We start from the raw sequence: 24,920 nt of genomic DNA on the forward strand, positions 1-24,920 counted from the left end.
TCTGTTTCTCAATGATAAATTACTCTGTATTCTTTGCACCCAGTGGCCTTTTCAGTATTTGCAGAGGACAGTAAAATACCAGAAACATCTTTGTGATTAAATTGCATAACAATGTTAACAAACCATATAATACTAATTGCAGATACTATTATTAAAGAATACATTTACTCCCTTAATCTCTTTAGGAAAAAATGTAATATGTAAAAACGTAAAGCAGTGTTTATCTTATATAACATGGAGATGCTATATCTTTTTTTATAAAATTAAAAAAAGGAAATGAAAAAAATGACATAAGGCAAAGAACAAAAGTCGAAGAGTTGGAAACTGTAGTACTTTGCAATTTTAAAAAACCAACCAAAACAGAATTGGAGAGGGCAACAAAATTTTCACATCAGACTATTGTTAAACTTATGCAAAGTTCGAGAAGTGCACATACCCAGGAGTGGAATAATGGGAGAGCTAAAATAAGAATCTTTATATCAACTTGTGTTCAACACGTCAACATACTGTATGTGGGAACAACTGCCCCAAGCACATGCCATTTTCCAGATGATGGATGGCACAACAGTACTGCATGTATAACACTTGGATGTTGTAAAACTTGTAGACAGTTATAATATAAAAGCAATGAAAAAAACAAATACTGGTGTCTATATTAAAATATAAAAGCTTAGATATTCTTAAGTTTAACTATTCACACAAGAAAAGGAGTGGATAATCATAAAAACAAGTCATGAAACTGAGCTGTAGATGTGTGCAAGGCATTAGGAATGATTGTTTCCTTAAATCTGAGAAAAGATTTCAGGATAGATCTTTAAAAATAAGCTAGTCCTTTGGAGCAGAAGGCATGAAATCAAACTGATTTGTATGATTTTTAAAGGAGATTCATTGTTTTAGAAATCTAGTTATTAAGAAACCATCGGCATTTTTTCTGACATTGTATAGAAGCACATTCACTGTTTTTCAAAATAAAACTTAAGGTAATCAAATTGGGTAATGTTTGAATGCTCTAAATGATTTACAAAAACTTACAGGCATACAGCATATTTATGTAGTTTGGTCAACAGTCACTCCAGCCAGAGATAATAACAGATGGGAACATCAGTGGAATTACAGTACCAATGCAGTTTTCTGAATTAATGTGCAGACATCATACCAAAATATAGTGTTTATAATACACACGAACTGATCTGATGGAAATGTGTTGTGACACAGCAGAGATATCTGGAGTGATGGTTACCTTCAGCAGGTAATCACTCCAGAAACAACAGAAAGGTCAATGCACATTTCTCACATGATAGCTAGAGAAATCACTAGCACCTGCAAGGACCTGATTTCTCTCACTATAAAAAGGAACCAGAGTATTTAAAACAGTAAGGTATTGGGTGAGAAAAAATAGTGTTTATTGCAAAATATGACCCACGTCTTTGATGTACTGTATGAGCTAGGAAACTATTAGCACTGACAGACTTGGCAATATATAACTCAACACCTGGGGATTTCCTAAGGTTTAAAATATGAGAGTCAGAAATCTGCATGTATAAGCCTAACTTTCTAGGGTAGGACATAAAGTACTGTACTGTTACAGTGCTGTTAACATTTGCAGTCTAAGAATCATAATAGAGTCATGGATCTCAGCCCAAGGTGATGTCAAAAATTGATGTCTCTCAATGATTCAAAACTTTGAGATTTTTTTTTATCATATGCAGGATAGTGTGAAATGCAACAAGTTCAGATTATTGCTAGCGGGTTGCCACTACCAAGTTTTAAGCATAATTTTATCGTGCATTTTTAACAATGTGGCTTCTAATTCATCCCAGTACTGTCAATAAAAAAGCTGACTCATTTGCACCATGAGATTAAGAAAAAAAAAAGGATTTTCTGCAGATCATGCCCTGAATTTAATCTGCCCAAGAGAATAGACAGGTTGGAAGACAGCCACCTGTGCTGTGACAACAAAGGTTAAACCTTTGGAAAAAAAAGATCTCAAAGTGGAGCAAACAATAATGTAAGAGGCTCATCCTCACAATGCATGACTTTTTTCTTTAACACTAAAGCAATTAATCATCCCAAAGTGGCATTAAACTGTATCCTTTTATTACAGTGGCTTTCAGTTGACTCAGATTTCCATAGCTGTTTAAATGTGTACCCGAAGAGAGAGAGGGATAAACACATACACATTAGTAATGCATTTATTTCGCACAAAACTGAAAGTTTGTGTCCAGGGCAATCTGGAAAACAAAGGTGTTATTTGGAATACAGCACCTTAATTGCAAATAAAAACAAAGTATATAAAAGAATTGGTACTTAGAAATATCTCATTTAGTCAAAATAAACAGCTCCTCGGTGATGTGCAATGATTACAGTACAACAATAAAATACACAACAAAGGAAATTCCAGAAGAATAAAAGGTACTCTGTCATCAAGAACCAATATATCAAGCTGAACAATCCAAATACTGTATATACAGTAACTCAGGTAACATTTCAAAAACACAGTGTTACTGCTGAGGAAGGAGTAGGTTCACATGGTTCTTCAGGTCAGGCTTTTAATGATAACAGTACAGGCCTCTACAGGAAACTTTATCAAATACTGTATGTCATGTCATATCATTTACCAAACTGCTTTATACAGTACCATAAACGGTGTCACGGAAAGTTGGAGCCTACCCGGCAAACAACGAGCACAAGGCAGGGTACACCCTGGACGGGGCGCCAGTCCATCGCAGGGCAAGTACAAGCCAATCATACATGGGGACAATTTGGAGGCCACGGTAAAGGCCAAGGGGGGGAGTTAGGCCCGGACACTGGGGTAACTTCCTACTCTTATCGAGAAATGCCCAGGAATCTCTAATGACCACTGAGAGTCAGGACCTTGCTTTAACGTCTCATCCGAAAGACGGCGCCCACTACAGTATAGTGTCCCTGTGGCTATACCGGGACATTAGGACCCACACATACGGCAGGGTGGGTGCCCCCCGTTGGTCCCAATAACACCACTTCCAGCAGCAACCTTAGTTTTTCTAAGGAAGTCTCCCATCCAGGTACTGACCAGGCTCAATCCTGCTAATCTTCAGTGGGTAGCTATTTGAGAGCCGCAGGGTGATATACAGTAGCTGCCAGCACTTTAGAACATGTGTAAAATAACAAAATGCCTTTATAATATACAGTATATCTAATATATAATACAGTTGTTTTCTCAAAAGAAATTGTCAATCTCTACTGTCTGAAACAGATGTTTCATAACATGCTAGTGACTAAAATGATCAAATCAAAGCCAAATAATTACAGCAGATTGTATACATTAGCAGAAATATGTATTAATTTGAATAAAAATACAAAGGCTGATACATTACTTGCATAAGTGAAATTACTTGCACAGTAACCAGACATACTGTACAAAGGTTTTGGTGTTAAATACAATGTACAGTAAGGCTTTTGTATGGTTATGTTAAACCATACTGCCATCTACTGGCCAACAGAGCATAAATGTAATTTACAATCTGTAAAACTGTAAAATTAAAGCTTACTAAGTTAATACCATTATATTTTACTATATTTACTAAAATAATTATACCTAGATCTGATGCATATAAAAATGGCTTCATTTCATAAATACAGTATATCAAGCTTGTTTTATTTAGAAATATTTTACTCAATGTATCAATCAATTTTTTTCTTACTGTTAACATTATGTTTATAGTAATTAATAATAATTCTTTACACTTATAAAGCGCTTTTCTGGACACCACTCAAAGAGCTTTACAGGTAATGGGGTCTCCCCTCCACCACCACCAGTGTGCAGCATCCATCTGGATGATGCAACGGCAGCCATAGTGCGCCAGAGGAGAACAGCCAAAATGTTGTGTTTTCTCTCTTCTCTTTTCAGCATGGAATAAACCTATTACTTGTTCCTTTGCAGCCTATGCATGCTGACGCAGCTGCCCACCTGAACTACTACAGCATATTTGTGTTATTATCACTTTTTCATGAAAATGTGTACTGTATATGGCACATTCCGTTTTTATGTCATTGCTCACCATTACAAAGTTACTTCATTTTTTTTGCCCTTACTGTTTGGAGTACCCCTGCTTTCAAAATAAGTCATTGATAACCTGAGCAATAACAATGAATCCTGGTGAGGTGGGAGAAGCAGTTCAGGAGGCACTTCTCCCATAAGACAAAAACACAGAAATAGTTTCAAATACACAGACTAGAGTAAACATCAGCCATGTTTTTCTTAAAATTCATTGAACGCTGTTGATTGCTAATTATTGAATCTGTTGCTAGCTGCTCATATGGTAATTTGGTAAGAGCATCATAAGTATGCTTTAAAATGTTTTTAAATTCAATTTAATGTAATTGTCCATCTTGTCAGAAGCACCACCATCTTGTTCCTCTCAGACCTATTCCTCAGTTGATTGAATTCATTTTGTTTAATTGCAAAATTCTTTTGTGTCTCACTTTTGAAAATGAGCTGAAACTTTTGATTAGGATGGATATTTTCTTTAAATGTACTGTAGCAATGTGTAAGATTTGCCTGGTTTTATTAGGTTTTATAGTGCAAGGAATGTTCAGTTTCTAAAGAATTGCTTCATAGAATCATATTATGAACAATTTTATTGTGTCTTTTAATAAGATTTTGCTTTCAGTTTAACCAGCTTCATTTCAATGTAGCTTCATGACATTACACCTTCATCTCTGCGACATTCCATTAAGTGCTGCAGAATTGTTTTTTCCATTTCACACATTCCTAAATAATATTCCTTGGAAAGAAAAAAGGTTTTGTGAGCTAATGAAAAGAAAAATACAATTATAATATGTATTTTAATGGCAAGACTAATATACCATTCACATATTGACAGTTTATATTTTAATTGAAATTCGTTGTGATAAAATGAGAGAGATTATCATATAATCTAAAAAGAATCAATTGTAGCCCTTAGTCTTAAAGCCTTATCTTTGGGAATGAGACATTCATCTCAAGCAAATTTTCTATGACAATGTATTCAAGCAAATTACTTTTAAATTGATGTTGCCATATGCCAATTTGAATGCCACCTTGATGGTTCTATAATCTGCTTCTTAGAACATTCTGTAATTGCTTATGCTGTGATACAATGATTTTTTTAAAGCTTGTACTATAAAAATGGAGGTAGGAAAATGCAGCAATAATTCTCTAATTATCACCATGATTTCCGATCCCATGCCGTTTGCCTGTTCTGTCTATTGATTATTAAGCAACCTGATTAAATGGTGTAAACATCTCATATTTAACAATCTATAGCCAATAGTAATATAAAGCATAGTAAACAACCTACGTTCTGTATTAAAATAAGGAATGTCATCTTAAATATTTTAGGTTCTGGTACTTTTCTCAAAAAATACCTTCTTGTACAGTACATACAAATATGTTATACTGAATTATTCAGATACTGTACTGCATATACTGTACTGTAACAATGCGGTTCTTGGAGCTGCGGCGAGCGCCGGTTTGAGTCGATGCCGTCCTGTGGAGGACAAGGGCACTGCCGTGATGTTAGCGCGGTGTGTAGAAATGCTTCTTTGAAATGCGCTCTGAGAGCGAAGAGAAAAAAAAAATATGCGCGAAGAGCGTGTGAATTGACAGGGGTTCTGAGAGCGGGGAAAATAAATTTTCACGAGCTGTGGGAAGCGGAGAAATTAGGTGCCTTATCTCTGGAGCTCTTGGCGGGGATCTGTGAATGCACACCATGCACCCGCACCCGCAGGAGGAATTCTCACAGCGGAGCTGAAGTCGGCCTCAGCTCCAGCTGCTGATGCAGGCGCCGCATTTTCAGGCGGGCGTTGAAGGATAGAGGAAAAAAAGGAAAATAACGGCGGGTTTACAGCCTAGCTTTTCGAGGGAGAGGAAGGAAAAAAAATACGCTCCGCTGTGCCAAAGGTACTATAACATACAGAATACTGTACATACTGTTCTGTATATATAAATACAATACAGTATATACTGTACTGTATTATAAATGCACACATGCTCACCTCTGACCCCACATGCCGTGGTCTCTCCACAAGAAAGAGATCGAATAATTTTCATTTTATCAAAGATTTAATGAGTCACGAAATATCATTAAAGCCTACACAAAACCTGGTTATTGGATAATTTATTTTAGTTTCATTAATCATAAGTACAAGTTAAAAGCTATCATTTTTCTGATATTATGTTTTAACAATGTCAGTGCAGTTAAACATGCATTAAGTTATTTACGTTTTTAACTTTATGTTTCCTTGTTCCCATAATGAGGCCTACACAAAATTAATTTTTCAAAGGTGTACCTTAAGTCTTTTGGGAAATACTTAATTGTCGTTAATAATTCATATAAAGGTGATATCATCTATCTACTTTCAATAACTGTTTAGTCCAATACAGTTTAGCAGACAACAGGCAAAAGGCAGGTAACTTGGGAAAGGACACAGGTCCTTCAAAGGGTATACACACAGCAGCAGACAATATAAAGAAAAACACACAAACAATACACATAAACATGAATGAGAGAGTCAATTGTGAACAAGGTTATGACTATAGGTATAAAAAATTTTAACCTGGGAACCTTGAACCTTTTCAAATTGGATAATCTTTATCTGCATTCTAAGGGTAGTACAGTGGTTGGAATTCATAAAGGGTACTCACATGCATGCATAAATTGTGGGTGACAATTTTGAAATACCAATTAACCTACAGTAGATGGCATGTTTTTGGACTGTGGATGGAAAGTACCAAACCTAATCCCAGCATATTATTATGAATGCAGATCTAATTTTAACTGCAATATTTACCTGAACAAGAATGAAATTGTGATTTATTTATAGTCAGTATCAATATTTACCATGCTTTACAATATTGTGTAAGTCACCCTGAATGGCAATACATGCATCTATAAAGACATAAGACTTGAAATTTATAAAGTAATTTCCTATACTGGTGTTGTGCAGTAGTGTTAATCTGTCTTTATCCTGGAGTACCCTTGTGCTTTCCATTTTTTATTTTTAAACTGCACTTTGTTAGTTTGGCTCCTGAAAATCTTAAAATGAATATTTTGCTTATAGTTTTAAAACTGTTCCAGTTCTTAAATAGCACAAGAAGGTCAGAAATTAGCCTAAAAGCTGTGCCAGATGCTGGGATATGGCTCTCCTCTCACTTACACTTATTGACTTGATGACTTTGTTGAGATTTACTGATGGGACTTTGTCTGAAAATTATTACTAAACAAACAGTAAGAGTTGTTTAGAAAGCTACATGTATAGGGGTGCAACAAGCTCTCTCTTATAAACCAAGTTGAAGTTTTGCTCACTATATTTTTTTGAAATGATACATGTCAAAATATAATTTGTGCTGAATGCACAAAAATCATTTTTGGTTCAATTAAGCATGCATTTAATAGGATTAACTTGTTAAGAAATCAGTTGGAATGACTGTAGACACAGGGCAACTTGGGAACTAGGACTGAGCAAAACTGTTTCAATGGTTTTTATACTGTAAAGGATTTCTTATGTGTTTATTGTTAAGAGGACACATTTTATATTTTGACCACTGCAAAGAATTTTTGCTTTTGAAATACATTTGCAAGAAAATGCAAATCAAACCTCTTAAAAACTGAATACCCCAAAATATGAATGGGCTTTGGAATTTTCACTTTGCCTAATATTACATTAATATTTCAGTGAAAGCAAAATATGACATGATCTATGATTACACACTTTGTAGTTAGGCAAGATGCTGGCTGGAGGCAAACATCTCTGAGTGACAAATTATTCAATATACCTCTAATTACTTCTATCCTTTAGGGGATATACAGTATACACACCACAAAATGGTTATATTTTAATTTTTCAGTGGCTTGTGCATGGGCTTTCTGAAATATGTCTGCTTTTCTCTCACAGCCTTGCATAGGTTTGAAAAGTTGATGGTAAATTTAAATACCTTTTTCAAGTACTGTACCTACTGTGTAGTGTAGGAGGAATGGGAAACTGACTTTGGGCATTATTCATAAAAACACACTGAATGTTCAAACCATCTGGTTAAAACACAGTGGTGGCTTTTGTACCTCATTCATAGAACCACGGCTAGTATAAAGACGTTTATAGACATGTAGTACTGGCTCAGGTCAAGCAACAAATAAAGTACAGTATTCAAATTTAAATATAAAATCTAACGATGGAGCTGATTACAAAGTACTGTATGTCATGATAAACTATTTGCATTACTGCACTCTACCCACACTATCTGAATGCATTTGATATTCTTTTAGTTCTTGCAGTTTTTTTTTAGTTTTACTCTTGCATGACACTTTATTGCTTTATTGAACTTCCAGCTTTATTGTACTGGCTTGCTGGTTATTTTATTCTACTTGCGTCTTATATCTATTTTATTTATGATGTATACAATGTAGGCTGTGTATGCTTCATATTACTATAAGTCAAAGTTTACCTGGATCAGGACATCTAATAATAATGTAACAGAGTTGCTATCTCTCTGAGTTATTCTTGTCAGTGTAAGCGACTGAAGGGTATCTTAAGGATGATTTAGAGAGAAAATAAGGCAAGCATTCACACACAAGTGCAACACAAGAATCTCATGCATCTGGTTTCAAATGTCTATTTAAGTCTAAGAACAGTCTAGTCAGTTTAGTTTTTAAGAATCAGCAATTACAGTAAGTGAGTACTGAAGGTTCAGTGCTCACCTGTTGACTTAAGAATTACTTGACCTACAGAATACAGTTAAATAGTGTTGATATTTCCCAGCATATAGAGAATCATTTTATGTAAAGATATCTAATGAGAGAAACATACTGTAGTTCACTCTCCAAACAAATGCATTTAGCAACTGCTGGTGTGCTCACTCTGAGGACTCAGTGTCTTTAGTGTAACTGTTATGGAAGCCAGGTAGGTCTCCCATGGAGGGTGGTGTTAAGACCCTATGCGAGGCTGCGAATCCAGAAACAGGACCACAGACAGGGTTCAGGGAAGACACAAAGGGTTTATTGTGATGGCAGTGAGGGGTTACAGTTCATGATCTGGTGCGCAGGAGAAAGCAGCCTTAGGCATCCAAGTCCAGGCAGGTAGTCAGGGGGTAGTCCAAGATCCGAAAAGCCAGGTAATCCGACTGAGATAAAATCCCCGGAACGGGGGGAAGCAGGACACAGACACGTTGTCACGGAACAGGAACGGGACTGGGGACGCCGAGTCCCGGACTCAGTGGTCAGGACGCCGTTTTGAAGCCTGTGCCATCGGGCCACTCCTGGACCCGCTGGCATCCAGGCGTCTGTCTTGCAAATGCTGAGCCCCGAAACACCCGAGGCTCAGCATTAAATAATAGCACGAAAACAAGACATAGTATACCAGATAATATCAAGTCCGAAGGCTAGCCAATTAGAGCGTCCACTAGGGGAGGGATGCCGACAATGACAGGAACAAAGGTTTTGCTTTTGTATGGCAAGCTAAGGATACCTTGACTCAAAAGTGTGCACAGCCAGACGTGCATTGTCACTGTGGAATTGTCAGTTCCAATCACTAAGTAATGTAGCCCAGACTTGCATTACAGATTTGGGGACTATATAATATCTCTGAAACGTATGCAAACATAAATACGTATGCAAACTAAATAGAATTCATATATTTACAGTGCCTTGCGAAAGTATTCGGCCCCCTTGAACTTTTCAACCTTTTGCCACATTTCAGGCTTCAAACATAAAGATATAAATTTTTTATTTTATGTGAAGAATCACCAACAAGTGGGACACAATTGTGAAGTGGAACGAAATCTATTGGATTTTTGAAACTTTTTTAACTAATAAAAAAATGAAAAGTGGGGCGTGCAAAATTATTCGGCCCCTTTACTTTCAGTGCAGCAAACTCACTCCAGAAGTTCAGCGAGGATCTCTGAATGATCCAATGTTGTCCTAAATGACTGATGGTGATAAATAGAATCCACCTGTGTGTAATCAAGTCTCTGTATAAATGCACCTGCTCTGTGATAGTCTCAAGGTTCTGTTGAAAGCGCAGAGAGCATCATGAAGACCAAGGAACACACCAGGCAGGTCCGTAATACTGTTGTGGAGAAGTTTAAAGCCGGATTTGGATACAAAAAGATTTCCCAAGCTTCAAACATCCCAAGGAGCACTGTGCAAGCGATCATCTTGAAATGGAAGGAGTATCAGACCACTGCAAATCTACCAAGACCTGGCCGTCCCTCTAAACTTTCAGCTCAGACAAGGAGAAGACTGATCAGAGATGCAGCCAAGAGGCCCATGATCACTCTGGATAAACTGCAGAGAACTACAGCTGAGGTGGGAGAGTCTGTCCATAGGACAACAATCAGTCTTACACTGCACAAATCTGGCCTTTATGGAAGAGTGGCAAGAAGAAAGCCATTTCTCAAAGATATCCATAAAAAGTCTCGTCTAAAGTTTGCCACAAGCCACCTGGGAGACACCCCAAACATGTGGAAGAAGGTGCTCTGGTCAGATGAAACCAAAATCGAACTTTTTGGCCACAATGCAAAACGATATGTTTGGCGTAAAAGCAACACAGCTCATCACCCTCAACACACCATCCCCACTGTCAAACATGGTGGTGGCAGCATCATGGTTTGGGCCTGCTTTTCTTCAGCAGGGACAGGGAAGATGGTTACAATTGAGGGGAAGATGGATGCAGCCAAATACAGGACCATTCTGGATGAAAACCTGTTGGAGTCTGCAAAAGACCTGAGACTGGGACGGAGATTTATCTTCCAACAAGACAATGATCCCAAACATACAGCAAAATCTACAAAGGAATGGTTCACAAATAAACATATCCAGGTGTTTGAATGGCCAAGTCAAAGTCCAGACCTGAATCCAATCGAGAATCTGTGGAAAGAGCTGAAAACTGCTGTTCACAAACGCTCTCCATCCAACCTCACTGAGCTCGAGCTGTTTTGCAAGGAAGAATGGGCAAGAATTTCAGTCTCTCGATGTGCAAAACTGATAGAGACATACCCCAAGCGACTTGCAGCTGTAATCGCAGCAAAAGGTGGCTCTACAAAGTATTAACGCAAGGGGGCCGAATAATTTTGCACGCCCCACTTTTCATTTTTTTATTAGTTAAAAAAGTTTCAAAAATCCAATAGATTTCGTTCCACTTCACAATTGTGTCCCACTTGTTGGTGATTCTTCACATAAAATAAAAAAATTATATCTTTATGTTTGAAGCCTGAAATGTGGCAAAAGGTTGAAAAGTTCAAGGGGGCCGAATACTTTCGCAAGGCACTGTAACCTCACATACAGTCTCTGGGCAGAGTTCAAAATGTATGGACTCAATGGCATTATCCACAAGTCACAGTCATGTGGCACATGAAAAGTTACTTTTGAGTTGAATAAAACACTGATGAAAGATAACACAATTTTAAACTTTCATGTAATGTAGTCATCTTTATTTGATATGAAAACGTGGGTGCCTTACCATTTGCTCATTTGTTAGGTTAGTAATTAACAGAAACTAATTACACTATTACTTAAAAAAAAAAACTTCTGACCACTTGGATGGGAAGCCTGCTGTATTAGGGAATTTTCAAATCTCTGCCCTAAAGATTTCCACTTTAGTTTCAAATTGTTATCCTGTGGTTTTATTTATAATAGATAGTGAAATATTTCCCTGGGCCATACCCCTTAGGATCTTAAATACTAATCTAATTAAACACAATCTAATCTTCGGTTACTACTTGATCATTGTTTCTTCCCTTACACATCATGCAATGTTATAGTACAGCATTTCAGGACAAACTGTAATAAATGTCTCCACCTACTGGATAGCAAAAGTAGGTGCAGTGTTCATACAGTATAAACGCCTAAAGATTGTGAAGCAGGCACTTTTTAAGCCTTTATTGTTTTTTTTTATTGTACTATCGTATACACTACAACCATCAATTTTCCGGACATAGAATACAAAAAATATTCAACCATGTTTTCTGAGTCTTGTACACAACAGCTTTCTCATCTGAATTGGGTATATGCATTGAGAAACATCATATTTATAAGTTAGATTTTTTTCTCATACTGTATTAGAAGAAATTAAAAATAATTTTAAAGCTCCAGTCGCAACCTTTAAAGGAAGGGTATGATCGATAGATATTTTTATTTGTTGATATCTTTCTGATGGTCAGTAAATTTGTTCACATGCCTTGCATAAAAATGAATTGTTTGCTTTATTTCTATAAAACAATGTTAAATTTAATCTCATACTTTGATGCAGAGACTTTTGAAAGGAGAGTGTTAAAGATTTCATTAAATTTAAATATTTTCTTTTATTAATTAGTTTCTTCTTACATAGTTATGGGCAAAAATCAATATTCTGATCTTTGTGATAACGCTACCCAAAATGTTGGTCTGCCATCACTGTGTGCAAACCTAATTTACACCAACTCAATCTTGTCTTTTACAGAATGTCTACAAACCCTGGCTGTGTTCCCAGTATTTTGAGACCACACAGATCCACTGCAGTAACAGAATCCCTTGCAAGCAATACTGTTTGGAAGTCCAGACGAGGTGTCCATTTATATTGCCAGACAATGACGATCTTATCTATGGAGGAATGCCAAGTTTTATATGTACAGGTAAACTACTAGGCTTGCCACAATCCACATTCCTGGATATTCATTCATTGGGGATACAGTAACAATGCTAACATGTACAGGTAGAGACTGTGGTGGATGTACATAAAATTGCTGTGAACTCAAGGTACCTTTGTGACTCCAGCAGTTGTTACAGTTTTCAGTCAAGGACTGGTATCATGGCATCTCCTTTGATTAGAAGGTGCACTGTACTGCATCCAAGGCCTTAGCTGCTCAATTCTGATTGGTTTGATAACATTGGAATGTCCCATAATGATGTATAACAAATATATTATTGATTATTGATTGAAAAACAAGACTACTCTCAGTCGTCTGGCTATTCTGTGAAATGCAGTTTAAATAGCCACAATAAAAAACATAAAAAACAAAACCAAGGAGTACATGTACAGTAGATCCCACAGAGCTCAGTAGCTGCTGATGCATGAACATTTTTGAAGAATTAAAAGAATTATCCTGCATATAGTCAAGCTGAATGCCATGTACAGTATTATACAGTAATACAGTATACAGTATATGGTAAGATTTTATTTATGCATTTTCTTTTTCAGCTTTTGTTTCTCTCTGTAACTAGCACTGGCTACAGTATGCCTAGCATGTCAAGCAAATGTGGCATACAGTAAGTTTGTAATAAAAACAAAAACATACAGTTGGCAGTATTGGTGTTGTTCACCTTATTTGTCACAGGAAAGACAACTCTCGTGTTACACTCCAAGTGGAGAAAAAGGTGAATACTTATTTCTCTAAATTTCCTGGTTTTAATATCTCCAAAAATGACCTGTTACAGTAGTATTATCCATTATTTTGTAGACTGAGGATTATTGGATATGTTATATACTTTTATTTGATAGCCTTCTTGTCTGTTTTGTTTACATCACAGGGCTTTTAGAAAATCATCCGACAAATGCAGAACCAGAGTGCTGTGATGTCAGATGGGACTTTATACCAGATAACCAATCCAAAGGGACAATAAAAAGAACTGACCCCATCTTGTGTCATCATAGGACATCACTTGCAACCTCTGCAGCTTCTAGACTGTGTAACAGCAGGCTTAAACTTTGCATTTTAGTTCTAATTCTTTTGCATACAGTTGTCAGTTTGACTGCAGCACAGAACTGTACGGGATTCAGTTTTGGGGAAATATTTACACTAGAGGAGAACTCAACCAATGAAGAATAATGGAGTTATCCATGTAATCACTGGATTGGCACTTTCGACGCTCACTGCTGCCTGCCACAATGGCTGTAACGGAGACTAGGCCTTTGGGCAACTTCATCAAAGCCTTCTGGGTGCAGGATGGAAAAAGGTGGGCCCACATTTACCAGACTACTAGGACAAACAATCAAAATTAACAGGAACCGGAAAACACCACAGCCTTTATTGAAGAAAAGGCTACCTTAGAACTGAATTTTCTCACACCATTTTATACACTGTGTTTTAATGTTTGGATTTCTTTTGCACTAGGTTACTACAGGATTTTATTTATTTATGTATTTATTTATTGGGGGTGTGGGGGGGGAGGGAGGGAGGGAGGGAGAAATTGTTCCTCAAAAGCAAAACCGAGTCTTTACAATGTCTGTACTTGTCACCGTGTGTGTGTGTGTGTGTGTGTGTGTGTGTCATCCAAGAGTTTCTATCTTTTGTAGTCCTGCAGATTTCTAAACTTGCAAAAACACAAAACCTGCTGCTGATGCTTTTACAGCATGGCATAGTAGAAAGCTTGCAAATCTTCATGTGAACACGCGCACATGCACATAGAAAAATGATTTGTCATACCTTTAGTACAAAAAAGGAAAAAAGAATAAAAATAGAAGATGAGTCCACAGTAACATGCACAAATGTGTGCCTCAACAACTGTTGCATGAATCAGCAAAGCTGAGCAACTCCTAAAAAGGCATGGGACTCCTTAGGTCTGAATGTGAAACATAAGAGAAAACCTCTTCTGAGCCTCAAATGGTGGATTTGGTCAAACAAAATCATTTGTATGACAAACTGTAACACCCAGGGTCTCATTCCATAGAATTCCAGTCATTTTCATTTTGGTCAGTTGAACAGTTCAGCAGGTGCTCAAAATGATTATTTTACTTTTGACTGTTTTTGCTTTGTTATTTACTATTTCATTTCAGTCACTGCTGCATTTCTTGCACAGGTTCTGTGTCAAAAGTGTTTTATATATTTTAAAGCATGCAGTATCAAAATTTACAATGAGAAATTCATATCTTCAGCAAGTTTGATTTTTTGTTTACGAAAGGGAAATTATGACCTTTTTTCCTGATGAAAATAACCAGAATCCATGTTTAGAATAGCTCTTCCAGAGATAATTCACAGCATTTAGAACTTCAAAATCATGGTAATGTTAATGTTAATTGTATTTAGGAAACAATCTGTTAAGCTGATCATTTTTAATAAATAAATGACCTTGCAACACCTAATGCAACTATAACTTTCAAAGGAGTCTGATTGAGAGCTTTTGGATTGTGTGGGGAATAAAGGCTCAAACCTACTGTATCATTATCATAAGACTCCACAGAGGATAATCATAAGAAAAACTGGTTAAATATTAGATCTAGAGTATTACATTTTTTTTAAAATAAAGATCTGTTCAAGCTAAGAGTTATCATTTACTGCAGTATACTGAAACTGCTGGTATTTCATAGAAAATCCCTAGAATTTAATTAAAAAGCCTCATCTTTGATGTTATTTGTATCTTTTATATTTATAGCAGACATATGTAAATAATAATTATATTTAATAAAATGCAGAATGTTATTTATTTTTACAGTGCATTTTATTCGTATTTACCACAAAACTATTATTGGTCACCAGTGAATTTCATCTGAGAATATTCTTGGTATGCAAACATGGATTAACTGGACTGAAAAATATAAACAAGAACAGCAAAATATAACATTCATTCATTGGTGGAGGGGATGATTGATAATAGTATAGGGTGCTACATTGCAATGATTGTCTTATAAAAAAATGAAATGCAATGAGCTACAAAGATAAAATTGCAGCCTAACGTTATGTGTGTTCAGTATTTTAATACAGGACAGATGTTTGAGTTATGTCCTTTATATATTAAGAATCCAGAGTGTTATTCAATTGTATGTAGCTTATATTGACTAAAGGGCTTACTACGTACATGTTTACCCTAAAGGACTGCATTTTGCTAAAGCAGAGACATGCACAGGACATGAATTCCAAAGAATGAGAGCTAAATTTTACAAGTGAAAAAATATATCATAAGGGTCAATGTTTATATTCAGCGTACCTTTCAAATACTATAGAATAATGTGAGTCACAAAATATTTATTTCCCAATTACAATATTTCTAATCAAGTAAATATTGAAACTGCATGCCAAAAAGTGTGTTAGTCACAGTATTATTTTGAGCAATATCCTGCTTTCAAAATAAAACTTTGAAAATAAGACATTAGGCATAACCTATCAGTGCTGAAGATACATCTTCCATGGCTATAGCAAAGTGTACAGATATAATACAAAGCTGCTCACAGTGTTTCAAGAGTCTGAAATTAAAGGGAAGGAAGATTTATAAGGGCTGATTTTAAACTACACATTCCTTCCGTTTTTATCAGTGTACTGTTATTCCCAAGCAGATACAGCAACATAAAGCTATAAAATAAAGTTATTGGGTAGCAGAAGAGCACACATAAGCGTTTAATTTTCTAGTGCACAGAAATATAATCTGCTTCATTATTATAAATAAAAATAAGCACAGGGATGAAAGAGGATAATCTCTTATTGGAACAGTTTTAGCACCAAGCTAAAATTCTGCTTGGAGTGTTTAATACTGATGTTGTTCATCTGTCTTGACAGGCAATTTTCATGACTTTTCCATCTGAAAATAGTCGGATATTTAAATTTATTTGGAAATTATCCAATCCTTTAAATATTACTGTAAAGTGTAATCAAGGAAGGTGAGATATGAAAGATAATGAATCAATAACTAAATAAAATAAGACAGTAAACAACACAATGAGGTGTTTAATAAAAAAACAATTGATTTTTGCTCTTTGGAAAGAGCCTGTTAAAAACAGACACTAGGAAAATTAGACCATAATATTTTTAGGATAAACAGTCATTCAGTCATTGATTTCTTGTCAAATACATTTTATAATGGTTTGACCATTACAAAGTTCTTTAATGTTTCTCTCTGTTTTATGATTATAATGCATAAAATATATGTCTCTTCTTGATAAACCCATATATAAATGCTTTGGCGTGTTTTATGAAGTATGTTTACATTTGTATATGTGGTGCTGTTCTTACTATAATGTAGTATACTGTATGTGGATGAGTAATAAACTGAAAAGCCTTAAAAATGAATGAATGTAGGAATGTACAGCAAGAATGAAAAAGGAGCAATACTTGTATGTCTTTCACATTTTTGTAGCTGATTTATTAATAATGCTGTAGCAATTCAAATCAAGTACTCGTTCAACTGACCAACATGTCCAACTCATCCTCATCTTCAAACAGTTTGTTATAGCTTTTATCTACCTCTGCTGGGCAAAGGCCATTTTGAATATATGACTATCTGTATTTATTTCTTTGTAATAGCATATTTGGCTATTTGTAACTGAATCCACTGTTGATGAAAGGGGCCAGAATAACTATGTAATTCCATGGTAAATAAAATGAGCCACTGCCATTTTCCAATTGTAACTCGAAAGTCGGAACTACTAAAGGATTAAGACTACAATGGATTAGGTGACAAAGGAATTGTTCCAACCAATATATTACCATTTAACATACTGTACACTAAAGTAAGCCTAGATTGTCTTGAAATTCATTTGGTATTTGTATTTTGTGATATTTAATTTGTTGAAGTACCATCCATTGCATTTGTTTAGGTGTACATCTTTACTCTTGCCCTGTAATCCACAGTGGTATGATGTATTTCAAACTGATGTATTCAAAATCAAAAGCTGATGTGGCATAAAGGATAGTGAGATTGTAAATCAGAATTCTGTGAAAGTTATGGTATTGGACAGTTGCCTACAGAAAAGCAGTAAAAAAAGCTTTGGAAGATTAAACATAATTTGTGGTTTGCTCCACTAAACTGCTAAAATTTCATGGCCTGCTTAATATTTAAGTACAGCAAACATCGACAAATGAGAATCTATAAGTACAATAGAATAAGATGCTATTTTATATAAAATTATAATAAAGTAGTACAGGTTAAGAAACTATTTTTGAAAAATATTGTATTTTAATAGTGCTCCATTAGTCCACAATCATTTTTAATTAAAGCCATCATAATCTGTTCTGTAAACTTTTTATGGAAATATGAACATAAAAAAATCATCATCCAGTTTTATATCATGCAAAGATGTACAGTAATTTTGAAGGATCTATTATAAAAGTTTTATCCCTCTTAAAAGATGGAGTCTTAAGTTGCTATATATGTCTTATAACTAAGAACTCATAAAGAATTAATTAAAACATTCACCAGCCAAAAAATAACAGGTGTACCCTGTTATTGACCTCTAAACGTGAAAGAGGTGGTTTCCCCCTTTTTCTTAAACAATGAGAGAAACAATATTTTATTCTTAAGCTGCCGCATGTTAAATACAGCATCTAGATAGTATGAATTTCTTTCATTTCTGCAATTTTAGTTTACCCAAAAACATTCAGTACCTTGTCAATCTCTGCCCTTCATGTTCTTTTGTGCACCCAAAGATGGATTCATTGGCATAATGTCTCTGTTTTTCCATGTTGACGATAGAGTTTTGCCACATACAATACCTAGGGGATAGTCATTGTACTATATTGGGGTTTACTTTACCATACTCCTTGTCAAAGCACATGGGTTCTCTACTTATACATGCTGTGGAGAGCAGTAAACGTCACTACTACAGTGCCTATTTACTGTATACAGTATACAGTGGTGTGAAAAAGTGTTTGCCCCCTTCCTGATTTCTTATTTTTTTGCATGTTTGTCACACTGAAATGTTTCAGATCATCAAACAAATTGAAATATTAGACAAAGATAACACAAGTAAACACAATATGCAGTTTTTAAATTAAGGTTTTTATTATTAAGGGGAAAAAAAATCCAAACCTACATGGCCCTGTGTGAAAAAGTGATTGCCCCCTAAACCTAATAACTGGTTGGGCCACCCTTAGCAGCAACAACTGCAATCAAGCGTTTGCGATAACTGGCAATGAGTTTTTTACAGCGCTGTGGAGGAATTTTGGCTCACTCATCTTTGCAGAATTGTTGTAATTCAGCCACATTGGAGGGTTTTCGAGCCTTAACCGCTTTTTTAAGGTCATGCCACAACATCTCAATCCGATTCAGGTCAGGACTTTGACTAGGCCACTCCAAAGTCTTCATTTTGTTTTTCTTAAGCCATTCAGAGGTGGACTTGCTGGTGTGTTTTGGATCGTTGTCCTGCTGCAGAACCCAAATGCGCTTCAGCTTGAGGTCACGAACAGATGGCCGGACATTCTCCTTCAGGATTTTTTGGTAGACAGCAGAATTCATGGTTCCATTTACCACAGCAAGTCTTCCAGGTCCTGAAGCAGCAAAACAGCCCCAGACCATCACACTACCACCACCATATTTTACTGTTGGTATGATGTTCCTTTTCTGAAATGCTGTGTTACTTTTATGCCAGATGTAATGGGACACACACCTTCCAAAAAGTTCAACTTTTGTCTCGTCAGTCCACAGAGTATTTTCCCAAAAGTCTTGGGGATCATCAAGATGTTTTCTGGCAAAACTGAGACGAGCCTTTATGTTCTTTTTGCTCAGCAGTGGTTTTCGTCTTGGAACTCTGCCATGCAGGCCATTTTTGCCCAGTCTCTTTCTTATGGTGGAGTCATGAACACTGACCTTAACTGAGGCAAGTGAAGCCTGCAGTTCTTTGGATGTTGTTGTGGTGTTTTTTCTGACCTCTTGGATGAGTCGTCGCTGCGCTCTTGGGGTAATTTTGGTCGGTGGGCCACTCCTGGAAAGGTTCACCACTGTTCCATGTTTTCACCATTTGTGGATAATGGCTCTCACTGTGGTTCGCTGGAGTCCCAAAGCTTTAGAAATGGCTTTATAACCTTTTCCAGACTGATAAATCTCAATTACTCCGTTTCTCATTTGCTCCTGAATTTGTTTGGATCGCAGCATGATGTCTAGCTTTTGAGGATTTTTTGGTCTACTTCACTTTGTCAGGCAGGTCCTATTTAAGTGATTTCTTGATTGAGAACAGGTGTGGCAGTAATCAGTCCTGGGTGTGGCTAGAGAAATTGAACTCAGCTTTCCAAAGATGTGATAAACCACAGTTGATTTATGTTTTAACGGGGGGGGGGGGGGCAATCACTTTTTCACACAGGGCCATGTAGGTTTGGATTCTTTTTTCCCTTAATAATAAAAACCTTCATTTAAAAACTGCATTTTGTGTTTACTTGTGTTATCTTTGTCTAATATTTCAATTTGTTTGATGATCTGAAACATTTCAGTGTGACAAACATGCAAAAAAATAAGAAATCAGGAAGGGGGCAAACACTTTTTCACACCACTGTATATGCAGTATATAATGCGGTGAAACAGTAAGTGCGCCCCATTATGATTTTATGGTTTAGCATATTTAGACATATTTGACCTTTACCTAGTCCCTGCCAAGTCCGAATAGTAAATAAAACTAATCTCATATAACTTACAAATAACACACAAAAACTCTACTTTGTCATTATTTTAAAAGGTGTTGTAACCATACACAGCACATCACAATAGTTCAAATAAATTGTGTAATATTTTGGCTGGTGAATGTATAAGAGATTATATTAACATGGTACTGAATATGCAAGGTAAGAAATTTAGATTGAAAGTAAATCCTAAAGATTATCCTACATTTGATAACCATGTACTTAATACTCGATTATACATTCAGACCCTCACATGCTTTATTATACAGGGCCTTGTGTTAACAAGCATGTTAGTTATTCAATGCTGTACAAAAAAGTAGCCATTAATTTTCTATTACTATTCTAAGAAAGCACTGCAACTTACAGAAAATGTATAAGTGGTCATCTGCAACCCATAAGCTTCATTGTTACTCATATTGTTTGTACTGTACTGTATGTAACCCCTTAGCTGTCCTCATGGGTATACAGGTATACATCAGTGGACTAAATCTGTCAAAACAACAGCTTCACATATACAGTAATAATGACACTGTACTGCAAAAGTTTCTCAACTACCCAGACAGACAAAGGGTTAAGTTCCTCATTTTTAATCTTGACTTTTAGAAAGTCAAGATTTACTGTTAACAGTATTTTTATTACTTTAAATTGAGAACTAAAAAGACTAAAAGGAAATGAGTTCTCGCCATCTTTGGCTGACACTATAGTTGAGAGCTTTTGATTAGGAATGCCACCTCTATGGCACAACATGTTATAACAGAAACAAAACTATGAAGATACTTTCAAAAAAGGAATTGTTGCATTTCAAAATGTATTAAAACTCTGCATTTATACAGTTATTAGTGTTTTACTGCACAACAACAACAAAAAGATACTATTCTTGTCTGTTGCAGAAATACTGAATCTTAATCAGGTAACACTATTACCGTACAGTATGTACCTGGAATGCATGTTCTTGTCCTGTATAGGTGGCAGACCTGTATTTGAATGTTTTTCATACCTATAATTGTGACTTTTCCAAAAAATGTGTTACTATAGGTAATATTGTTTGTCTTTTGTTCTGTTTCACATTGGTTCTCCTATAGTTGCTTTGAAACATGTTGTCAGAAAGCCATTTTGTTAAAACTACTTCTTTTATGGTTAGAAATTGCCAATAATGTTTATGTATGCATACATATTTTATAAAACACATTTCTGTATGATTTAATTTATCTCCAGCACGGAAATAAGAAACATACAGATTAATTAAATTTAATCATTAACTTTCAGCTTCTAAATGAAATGGTTTTCTTTCAATTTAATGCCTTTATGTAGGTCATACTGTAAATGAAGATTGGTCTTAATTTGCTGTATGACCTACTGTGTGTCATAAGTATTTACAACAGTACAATACAAAAACTTCACTTTGAATAATAGCACATGAAAGAGTGCAAGTAATGTAAAATACCACTAGTCTGTATCAAGGCACAACAAAATTAAAAAATAATTGATTTGGTCAAATACACAAAATATTATTACAAGAAGTTAAGTAAATGGATCTGTTACTAAAGTTACCACCGTGTTTGTGAAATTTTATTAATAACTTTATTACAAAAAGTTATATTTTCCAGGAAGTCTTTTTCTGTTTCGAATTAAAGGAATACCATGACTCGGATATTATTATTCTTAAAAATGCAGTTTTTAAGAGGGAAAGAAAATTTCTTTTGAAGATTTATATTTCCTCATTTTAGTGTGTACTGTATATTAATTCCATCATCCCTGTATTAGCTGGAGTTTCATTTGATTCATTCAGCTGCTGTTCATAAATTTGTTTGTTCTGCTGACTTTCACAAATTACTCACATAGCCTCCAACTCCGACAACTCCTGAAAAAGGCAAGGAAATAAGTCAAAAGGAAGCCATGACACAGATTGGGAGTGTGTGGAAATGTGTTTGATATATGTGTGGCATGTTTTTTTTTTGCCTTGTAAACATGCTTGAAAGTTTAAAGTCATAAGGCATGTGCAATTATTCTTTTTAAATGCAGGGCTGTGGAAGTGTTTGCCCTTGCAAATATTAATGAAGTAAACAATGAATGCAAAAGCATGAGATAGTATTTAAAGACATGATGATAGTAATGATAAATAGACAGCACTGCAATGACAGAATCTTGGATTCTTTTTTCTGATATTGCAAGGAAAGATCTCCATACTTCTTACTTTTGGGACTTTAACTCAAGAACGTTAAGATACTATACACATGGGAAATATGATAACCCTTATCCAAATAATTAGGACATTCTTTGTAAAACAATAGCTTTTGTTAACTTCTGAAAAAGACTTTCCTATAGTATGGTGACCAAAACCAACAATTTCACCTTTGTGTAAGAACAGAAGCATAACAGCAAAACAATGAAAGTCTTATTCTGGAAAATGTCAATTCTGCAGACGCTATGAACAAATGATCAGAGAGAAGCCTGAAGAACAAGTGTAAAAATCTTCAGACAAATAAACATGAGTATCTGTCACCTACAAACGAAAAGAGTTCAAGGAAGGTCACTGTTGAAGGAATCCAATGGTCATAGCAAAAAATATAAAATTATACCTAAGATGAAAATAAGTGGAAAGTTTCTGTAACCAGAAATAAAAATGGTCTAATCTGCAGGAATCTTATTAAAGAACAAATATGTGCTGCCGGAACCTAAATGAATAACCTTAACGACCAGAGTTTTTAGAGTACTGGTCAGCATTAGAGTAGTCTGGTAGGTTATAGAAGGGATGTTAAACTAAAGACTGCCTCATGTTTTTTTTTTGCTTTTTGCTCACATGGATTTTGTATTTCTGCAAAAACATAAAGATTGCTTTAAGAGGTTTTATTATCTAATCAGTTTAATTTAATTAAGACATTTATGAAAAATACAAATTCTCACCTGGAGGATTTTGGAATGGGTCCATTTTATTTCTTGACATAATTACAGTAAGTTCATTCCATAAATACTGGCATTGCAATGGTAGAACAGCTTTTCCTACTGTATGTCAATTGAAGTTGTGCTCCTAAAAAATGCATATTTTTTTCCCTAGGTGAAAGCCATTGTAAACGTCAAATGGTCCTGGAGTTTTGATAAAACTAAAGCATAATGCTTGTGGCTGAAAAAAACAAGCCGAGATTGCTTTGACAGAAATAAAATGGGACCGTTTTTTTAAATCATTTGGTGTATAAATATACAGTTTGAACAGTTTCAGAGCAGTCTTTGTTCACCTAATAAGGTTGCATTATGAAGGAGTCAACTGCAGCATTAAATATAGAATTCTTTTCACTAAGTGACCTCTTTTTCTTGTAATTTTTTGTTGTCAAAATTGTTGTCTTTGTTGTGTTCTGGAATGTCAACTGGAAGTAGATGTAAAAATGGAGACAATATCTGAAAGATACACAATTATACAACTTTTTTATTACTGTTAGTAAAAAAGGAATAAAAAGACAGGTTTTCTGTTTTCTGATGGACCACATGTTTATGGAGATTTTTCTTTTTTCTAATATTTAAATCCTGTAGATCTATGCAGCTCTTACTTGTGTTTTGTTATCCTACAGGTTGTAAATATATCACAAGACAGCACTTCGATGAAATTTTGAAAACCTATGCCTCCTTTAATATTTTTGTTATGTTTATTTTTATTATTTATTTCACATTTCAGACCATGAGCTGGATTTATTTGGAATTAAATGGACACAGTATTACCTTACCTTATGTTCTTAGACTTTTAAAACTGGTTATGTTGTCATATGTGGAATAAAACGTCTAGAAATATAACTATTATTATGCTGTATTGCAATATGATAGAAAACTTTAGTTCATTCATTATCTTTAATTTTTTATAACTTTGATGAAATAATTTATTACAAACTCACAAGTCATAATCTTTTCAAACAGACAAAAAGTACAGTTAAATTGACTAAAATGTTCTAAAAATAAATACAGAGATCTTAAATGACAGTGTCTGTTGTCTTATATTTTGACTACAGCTTATATCGCCGAGTTGTACCGTATGTGCAAAATGTTGCTTTTTTATCAATAAACCTGTTTTTTGGAAATTGCACTTTGAGGGAAAGAAGCAGAGTACATTCAATTTATTACAGCACATACTGTAGTAGGGTCTCGGCATCTGTAAGAGTACAGTGCAGAGAACAGTCTCAAAAGGCTAAATTTTAATATCACCAATATTTTAATATTACTGTTGCATAATGTACGAACGTATATAATATGTTTGGTTAAAAGACAAAAGTAACACTCCCTTATATGATTTTTAAAAGTACTAATGCATTGACCTTAAGTCAATTCAAATAACAATATTGAATACAAGAAACAAATTTAAAATAAATGCCCTTTCTCTCTTTTGCTTACAGGTATGTGATCATCACACCTCATTGTAATGAAATAGGCAATAAAACTGTCAGAGATCCCTCCAGCCTATCATTGAGATGGGTATGCTGTGTAGTGAGTACTTGGGTGTAGCAAAAGGGAGAGATTCACTCACTAGCAGATCTTAGAATGCTGCACCACTCCTTTAGTACGGTTTCATCCTGTTTGTCTCATCTTCCATACAAGATCCTGTCGGCCAGGCCGAATCGCAAATGAGAGA

The 24,920-nt window shown here is 35.3% G+C and overlaps 1 protein-coding gene across 1 annotated transcript in view; it reads left to right on the forward strand.

Moving 5' to 3' along the window:
* The window catches only part of LOC148835788 (NALCN channel auxiliary factor 1-like), a 151,692-nt gene extending 137,873 nt beyond the window's left edge, over window positions 1-13,819 (forward strand). Inside the window, exons 2-3 of the mRNA XM_088914711.1 lie at window positions 12,454-12,625; window positions 13,521-13,819. Of these exons, the coding sequence (XP_088770837.1) occupies window positions 12,454-12,625; window positions 13,521-13,819 (471 nt within the window). The remainder of the gene's footprint in view (window positions 1-12,453; window positions 12,626-13,520) is intronic.
* Window positions 13,820-24,920: the final 11,101 nt, after the last annotated feature.

This window comes from Atractosteus spatula, chromosome 4 (assembly GCF_055471065.1).
Source record: "Atractosteus spatula isolate fAtrSpa1 chromosome 4, fAtrSpa1.hap1, whole genome shotgun sequence".
Taxonomy (NCBI): Eukaryota; Metazoa; Chordata; class Actinopteri; order Semionotiformes; family Lepisosteidae; genus Atractosteus; species Atractosteus spatula.